General features: G+C 51.7%; 1 protein-coding gene across 1 annotated transcript in view; it reads left to right on the top strand.

Moving 5' to 3' along the window:
• The window catches only part of Nup210 (nucleoporin 210kDa), a 90,421-nt gene that overhangs the window by 16,982 nt on the left and 65,232 nt on the right, over positions 1–8,207 (top strand). Inside the window, exons 5-8 of the mRNA XM_013010323.1 lie at positions 2,526–2,621; positions 5,679–5,791; positions 7,422–7,438; positions 7,605–7,741. Coding sequence (XP_012865777.1) covers positions 2,526–2,621; positions 5,679–5,791; positions 7,422–7,438; positions 7,605–7,741 — 363 coding nt within the window. The remainder of the gene's footprint in view (positions 1–2,525; positions 2,622–5,678; positions 5,792–7,421; positions 7,439–7,604; positions 7,742–8,207) is intronic.

The raw sequence follows: 8,207 nt of genomic DNA, 5'->3' as shown, positions 1-8,207 counted from the left end.
CGCCCGCCCCGCCAGCCCGGTGCCCGCGGCCCTCGCCAGGTCGAAGCCTAAGACAGTGCAGCCACACTGCCGAGCCGCGCGCGCGCGCGTGCGTGTGTGTGTGTCTGTGTCTGTCTCTGTCTGTCTGTCTCTGTCTGTCTGCCGGTCTGTGTCTGTCGTTGAAGCTTCCGCCCGGTAGTCGGCTTGCTCACCCGGGGCCCCGGCCCACACCGCCCGTCCTCCACGCCGCGTGCTTCGCCGGCGTCGGCAAAGCCCAGAATTCACGTGAATTACCGTGCCCGCCCAGGCCGTGGCGTTAGAGGCGGGGGAGCCCTGCGCGGTGCTCTCCTGCCCGGGCCGCCGGCCGCCTCGTGCGGGCAGACGCATGCGCTGCCTGGGGAAGGGGCCTGTGGAGGGGAAGCTGGGTAATAAAGTCAGATTTCAAGGGAGCCCCTGTGGACGCATTTGTGTGCTCCTTCCCCTGAGGCTCTGAGGGTACCTCCATCTCCGAGGACCCTTTGTCTCTTCCTTTCCGGTGTTTCCAAGGCTCCTTTCCCTTTCCTTTCCCTTCCCTTCCTTTCTCTTCCCTCCCCTCCCTTCACCTCCTCTCCCCATTCCCCTTTTCTAACTTTCTTTTCTGAGAGGAGATGAGCAAACTGGACACGTTTACTTGATGGGAGGAAGGGGAAAACCACTCCTAATCTATGCATCACTGAAATGCTAAGTACCTCACATATTTAGTGTCTGGTCCTTAGTTTATGTTGTAAATGTGACTCCTTAGCTGAGTGTCTCAGGTGTTTGGTGGTTGCATTTTTCCCTTCACAGGACAATGTTCTGTCAATCAAGCAGTAAAAATGTTAGCTTTGTTTTTAGAAATGCTGTTTATTGTAGTGCAGTCATCTGTTGCCTTCATTTTGAAGATTCTCCTGTGGAGCCTGTGAGTTGGTAGACAAGCTCTTTACTACAGTCACAAAATCCTTAGAGGAAATAATCTGTTTATCTATGAAGTTCATTGTTAAGTCTCTGCGAAGAAAACAAAAATCCTGGGGGAGTTTTGTTGTAGAGTTCCAACTGTCCTAAAATTTATCATTGCATGTTGGTGCCAGTGGCTTCAAGGTTATTTGTCCTGTTTCTTGATTTTTAGTATCAAATAGTGGGACAATTTTGGGTGAGGGGAACTATAGACATCATCTAGAGCAAGCTGCCCACACGAGAGATTAGAAGGCCCAGACTTCAGACTAGGGAGTGATGGTCACAGAGTCAGGTAGCTTACTGACAGAGAAGGATCAAGCCAAGTAAGGGCCACTGGGAGGCCTCCCTACCTCCTTGTTCCTGGGGACATTCAGCCTTCTGCTCACTTGGAGTGTGTGTCCCCACCCACCTCAGCTGCCACATTAATTGATCCTTCTGGTTGTACTGAGCCAGCATTGCTGGTTGTCTTAACATGTTCCTGATTCATTTAGATAATTTGCTCTATTGTGCGCTATTGGGAATTATTTGTAAAGTAAATTTTCATCAGTTTCTTTAGAAGGCATGGATTCATATGCAAAATGACACCCTGAAAGAAACTTGAGAGAATCAAGAAAAGGACACCTGACCCTAGTCCTTCAACTCCAGTATAATCCCTGGCACCATTTTGGTTTCCTTGAAGAGACTGCTCCCTGGGCGTGTGAGGGAGGTGCCTTCCTGGGAGATCAGATAGGGAAGGGAAGGGAAGGTGGGCAAGGATGTTCTTCTAGTGAAAGTCAGGCCATCCACTGGCCCTTCTACAGTGTAATTGTACCGCCACTTGCCCTGCCTAATGCAAATAGAGACCAAGCCTGAGCCTTTTAGCCCGAGGTCAGCCGTTGGGTGCTCTTAGGGGAAGGAGGTCACGCTACCTCACCAGCCCCTCCCCTAGACATAGTACCCAGTGTAATTAGCCTTACCTGGTGTAATTGGCCGTCTCCTTTCCTGTCTCTTAAGCTGCTTGATGTGTTTGCCAGCCTTGGTCCTGGGCCTCGGCATGCCTTCTCATATGTGCTAGAGTCCTCAGCAGGGTGTGAGTGTGCTCAGTCAGAGCTCTTTTTGGGTGAGAATCTCTTACAAACAGATGAACAATAATTGTGACTCTTTCCTATGAGCTGGATGTTGTTCAAGGTCCTGGGGACGTTTCAGAGGAGGAGCAGATGGTGTCCTGCTTTCCTGGTGTGTAGTTGAATGGGGGAGTTGACTAATTAAGGAGATGCAGGAATAAGTGTGCAGGAGACGAATGTGTCGTGGGACGCGGTGGTCAGGACACATCCCGTTGGGGTCCAGCTGGAACTTGAGTGGGCCTTGCTGGAGGAAGTTGCAGGTCCGGGGGCCGGGGGTGGGACTGAGTTCATTGGAAGAGCTCACAGGAAGCAGTGAATTTGGAGTGAGGTTAGGGAGGTTGTAGAGGCCTCGGCTGCAAGGGGTCTTGTGGGTTTTGGTTAGGGGGCAGGAAGGGGTTGCTGGGTCAGGTGTTGGGTTGGGCTGGTAGATGCTGGATCTTTGCAACCTTACCCTTTGCTAAACACCCTCAGGGCCACCTGTATCTGAGGCTTCCCCAGGACTGGCCTTGGCTGCACAGCTGGACTGGGACTGTGCTTCGCCCCTGTCCTCCAACAGGCAGGAGGGAGGTGCGGGGAAGTATCTGTTGACTTGAGTAGAGCTGCTGCTGGGGGTGTTTTCCTTTGTGGGTTCCTACTCTGCCTGGGTTCCAGCAGCCCCTGAGGGAGGGGCTCCTGCACTGCGGATGCTGCCTAGGTCGCCAGCAGGGCGGTGCCACCCACGTTATCCTGGTTCCTTGCACAAGTTTCACTTCTCTCTCTTTTTTCCTCCCCACTGTAGCTTCTGGCCTGACCTGGTGCCCTGGGTTCCTGTGGCCCTGCCCAGCTCTCCTCTGCTCTGGCAAGTTCTGTGTGCCAGCGTGAGAAAGTCACCCTTCCCTGTTTACTCGCCGTTGGCTTACTTATTTGCTTGTTATGTAGTTATTACTATTTTTGCCAGACTGGGGATGACACCTAGGGCCTTGCGCACGCCAGGCAGCGCTCCGTCAGTGAGCTCTGTGCGTAGTTCTTTCAGATCCCCTCTCAGCCCTTTACACACCCTCAGAAACTTTCGTCTGCTCTCAGTATGTTAGCATTTTTTCTTTCATTTTAAAAAGAAAACATTTATAACAAAGCCTAGGACTGTCAGCATTGGTAGGCTCCAGTTCAGCGCAGTGACAGGAACATTCGCATGAGTGCCACCGTCACCCACCTCTTGTAAAACTGAAACTCAGCATCCATTAAACTCTAACTCCCCATTTCCTCCTGCCCCAGCCTGGTAACCGCACTCCTCCTCTCTTAGCACTTGTGAAAAACGAGCCTGTCTTCGAGAGCCTTTGCGGCCAAGGGTGTCTTTAACCCCAGTCTCAGAACACTGGCTGCATCTGGCGTTTGGCAGATCACATACATTGTCTGTTTCCAAGAATCTGTAAGACTTACTTTTACATTACTTTTTTTTGAAAAGAAGAATCAAAAGAAAAGATACGAGTGGTATTCGGATGCCACTGCACTGAGGTGACTTGGAGGGCTGCAGGTGGGTGTTAGCTTCCCGTTGCCATGGCAAAAGATACCTGAGATGCCCGACTTACAAGAGCAAAGGTTTACTTGGCACATGCTTTCACAAGTTTGCTGCTTCTTGGCCCAGGTGCTTCGGGCCTGTGTCAAAACGTCGCCTCGTGATGAGACTGTGGCAGAGGTCAGTTCTCTGCCTGGTGGCCATGTCCCCCAAAGGCTATGACTTTCACTGCTACCCACTGCAGCTTTTTTTTTTTTTTTTTTTGCCAGTCATGGGCCTTGAGCTCTGGGCCTGGGCGCTGTCCCTCAGCTCTTCAGCTCAAGGCTAGCGCTCTACCACTTGAGCCACAGCACCACTTCCGGCTTTTTCTGCTTATGTGGTGCTGAGGAATTGAACCCAGGGCCTCATGCATGCAAGGCAAGCGCTCTACCACTGAGCCACTTTCCCAGCCTCTACTTTTCCTTCTTGTTAGGTGATTTTCTTAGGTATTTTGTTGTAGCTGTGGAGAGCTAACACAGGAAGATTCAGAGTGGCTACGTTAGGGACCCTCTCCACGCCAGGCCCAGCGGTTCTGATTCCCGAGAGGAGGAGGGGTGATGAGAGGAACTGAGGGGTCCATGCAGGAGTTGCCACGTGTCTGAACAACAAAAGCTGGTCAGGACGAATCCTGGTGAGAGGGGCTCGTAACGTGTAAGGAACAGCATAGCAAAGGAGAGGAGGGGGAGAAGCTGGGATCCAGGAGAGGCTTCTGAGCAGAGGTTAGATTTGATGTGAGATGGTTTAGACTCCAGCCAGGGCTGCACCCTTAAGCCAGTAACTTCATTCCTCTACCAGTGGCTCCAAGAACATCTATGGTTGGATGGAGAAGGGGCTTTATTTTGTTTTTTATTTGTTGTGCCAGTCTAGGGCTTAAACTCTGGGCCTGGGCGCTGTCCCTGAGCTTTTTTTGCTCAAGGCTAGCACTCTGCCACTTGAGCCACAGCTTTTTGGTGATTAAATGAAAGTAAGAGTCTCGAGGACTGTAACGTGCTTGAGCTAGGCTGGCTTCAAACCCTGGTCCTCAGATGCCAGCCTCCTAAGTAGCTAGCCCAATGCCTGGTGGTGATGGGCTTTATAAGGAGGGCTTCATGGGAGGGCTTGGGACTAGGCCTCGGAGCAGAATGGACAGGTTCAAGCATGGGTAACCCCGATTTGGAACGACCGACACTCCTTTCTTTAGAAAGCAAAGTTCTAGTGGTCAGAATCATGCTGGTCTGCAAGCCCCTCCTCATTCAGGAGCCCCCCCTTATTCGGGAGCCCCTTCTTTTTCCTGAACTTGAGAGCTGCGATAAGAGCTTTCTGTTTTGATCTTACCCAGTTACCCAGTCCTTGGTATGGACACTGTTTTTATTCTTATTGTTGGGAGAAGGAAATGGAGGCCCTAGGAAGTTAAATTACTGGCACAAGGTCACATGGCTGCTTGAGTGGCAGCTCTGTATCATACCTCACCTGCTGTTGAGAGAAATTGAGGAGGCCACGCCTATCTGCCCCCCCCCTTATCTCTGTACTGTACCCTGGTCCCCAGAAGAGACAGATGCTCCATTCTGATGTGTGTTTCTAGCAAGATGGTGGTGAAGAGGGAGTGGGCAGTGGTGCTAATTACCAGTTGTGTGTGCAGGAGACACGCCTCCTAGGTGAGTGGTGATTCATTTCACCTAGGGAGGCAAGAGGTGCTCCCAGCAGGAAAGCCACTGGGCCTGGCTTCCCAGAGCAGCGGTGCCCCAGTCAACAGGCGCCCTGTGGATATCTTCTAACCCAGCCATGGGCAGGGCTTAGGAAGGTGGGGGGGGTGCTGAGTAGTCTAATAATCTTTAAGACAGTCCCACCTCTTAGCACCCAGGGCTGATAACAGAGCAATAAATGCAGCCAGCAGATAAGATAAGGGCCTGCCCGTGGCCTCCTAGCCTCATCTCTGCCCATAGGAAACTGACAGGCCTGGGACATGAGTCCCACAAAGCTCTGTGCAGAAGGAGTTATGACAAATGGTAAAGTGCTGAGACCCAGCAGCAGCAGCAGACTAGGCAGCCAGCCACATCCCCACACCCAGCCTCATTTGCACAGATCTGCTCTCCTTTGGACCCTATCCAACACAGGGGAGCTCGCCCTAGCGTCTCTGCAGGTGGTCAGCTTCCTCCTGGAACATTCTGAGGCCCCTTACGCCACAACTTTGAGAGGCACGAAAACCCACGGAGGTGTGCAGGCGCAGGTGCGCATCTGTGGACTGGCCAGCCTCGGCCTCCTGCTCTGCCTTCCTCACAGGAATGGGGGATACTGGGTAAAAGAGTGCTTCACGTCCTACACTGCCAAGCTGAACTGAAGCCCCTGTGCACAGCTACTTAAAGATAGTTGCAAAAAGAAAGAAAGCTTTTTGGACAGTTGGAAAAGTGAATCGTAGAAAAGAATTCAAAATAAAATTCAAAAATCAGAAAATCCTTTTTTTTTTTTAAACCTTTATAAATGGGGCTGGGGTGTGGCTCTGCAAGCCTGTATGAGGTCCTTGGTTTCGTTCTCAGTACCACAGAGGAAAAAGTGCTTTAACAAATTATAGCCAGGCACTGGGGGCTCAAGCTTGTAATTTTAGGAGGTGAGATCTGAGGCTTGAAGTTTGAAGCCAGCCTGGGCAGAAAAGTCCATATATTCTTCAACTAACTAGTAAAAAAAAAAGCTAGAAGTGGTGTTGTGGCTCAAGTGGTAGAGCCACTTTACTCCAAGGCTGACCCAGACCCAAAGTGAGACCTTCTCTCACAAATAACCCAGCACAAAGAGCTGGCAGAGTAGCTCGAGTGTGAGGACCTGAATTCAGCAGCCGTTACCACCAGATATCCATGTGTGGGTAAATAGGCAGCGCACAGAGGATGTGAAGAGTGGTGACACTACTCTGTATTGTAGTGTAAGAGTGGGTACATATTGGGCATCAGTGGCTCACGCCTGTAACCCTCGCTACTCAGGAGGCTGAGACCTAAGAATCACAGTTCAAAGTCAGCCCAGCCAGGAAAGCCTGTGAGACTCTTATCTCTAGTTTATCACTATAAAAGCTAGAAGTAGAGATGTGGCTCTAGTGGTAGAGAGCTAGTCTTGAGCAAAAAAGTTCAGGGACACCACCCAGAGTTCAAACCCCAGGACCCATGCAGAGCAAAAACAGCTATCCATTTGTCCCAACCCCCAGGGCCTGCAGCACCAAGGATGAGCCCCGCAGTAAACCGTGAACGAGAGCGGCTTGCAGCGGGGTTCATGCACCATGACGCAGTGGGGATGCGGGTCATGCACTTCATCTTGTCTCCTGAGCTCACTACCAGTTCACGCGTAATGAGAGCAGGGTTGTAGGAGACAAGGAAGTATAGGTTCATGACTATGTCAGGTCAGGTGAGGACTGCGGGGAGATGCCCTGCGCAGCCCTGGGCTGAACGAGGGTGGTGGACAGGCTTGTAAAGGAAAGCCCAGCAGCATGGCTTCCGGTGTGCAGGCCGAGGCAGGGCTTCGGGCGGATGGTGGCCTTGGGCCTTGGTCTGTTTACTGCCCAACATGCTGGCATGAGTCCTGAGTGTATCTGTAGCTGTTGGATATTCTCTCACTTTAAGAGCAGCATGCTGAACTGGCCTGGGACATAGGGTTTTTCCTCTACAGTAGCGTATATTAGTTTCACTGTGATGTTTCCATCATGTATGTGTACAATGGACCCTGACCAGTCCTTTCCCCTCTCTCCTTCCCTCTTATCCCCTATGGCTTTGGGGATTTGGGGACCCCCAACAGCAGATAAGGGGTCTACAAAACTTCTCCATGTGTCAAGTTGAGTGTCAAGGCTGTTTCCAGGTGTGGGTCTCCTGTTTGATTCGCAGTGGGCAGCTCCGCATGTGTGAGTCATCTGGTGGAGGGGCTGTGGCTGGGTTTTTATTTTTCTCCTCTGTGTGAAGCTGCTCACTTCTATTCCATATGTGAATCCAAGTCAGAGTCCCGGAGGAGAGCAAGCTCGGGCTTCCAGCCTGGCTGTGCTTTGCAGTGTGCATTTCCACTTCTCCCAGGTCATCTACCCGGCCAGAAGTGGCCAGCATCGAACCGCTCAGCTCCAACGAACACCAGTGCTCCCAGAAGGCAGTGGTGCAGGCCCGACTCACCCAGCCTGCCCGTCTGACCAGCATCATCTTTGCTGAGGACATCAGTAAGGACTGTGAATGCCCTGGCCTCTGGAGGGAGGGAGAGGTGTGAGGGGGAAGGTGGGAATAGTGGTGGAGAGAGATGGGGAATGTCTTGTTGAGATCCCCACCTGGAGCCAGAGCAGCGTCCATGCCGATCCTCTCCCTGAAGCTTCTGTAGTGTTCTGTGGAAGCTGGCTTTGTGAATTTCAAAGTTCTTTCTTACTCTAGCTACTCTCACTGGGTATCAAATTACACTGAAGAAAGTTGTCCTAAACAAGAAATCTTATCTTTTCCTTCCCCATATTTAACTTATCACATGTGGTGTCCAGGGAGGGCTGGATGCAGGACCCCGCTGATGCCACCCTGTGTGGTTTTTTTTTTTTTGGTCGGTCATGGGGCTTGAACTCTGGGCCTGGGCACTGTCCCTCAGCTCTTCAGCTCAAGGCTAGCGCTCTACCACTTGAGCCACAGCGCCACTTCTAGCTTTTT

Source organism: Dipodomys ordii, unplaced genomic scaffold (assembly GCF_000151885.1).
Source record: "Dipodomys ordii isolate 6190 unplaced genomic scaffold, Dord_2.0 Scaffold12, whole genome shotgun sequence".
NCBI lineage: Eukaryota > Metazoa > Chordata > Mammalia > Rodentia > Heteromyidae > Dipodomys > Dipodomys ordii.
The sequence above is the reverse complement of the archived record's forward strand: the minus strand, read 5'-3'. Positions and strand labels throughout refer to the sequence as shown.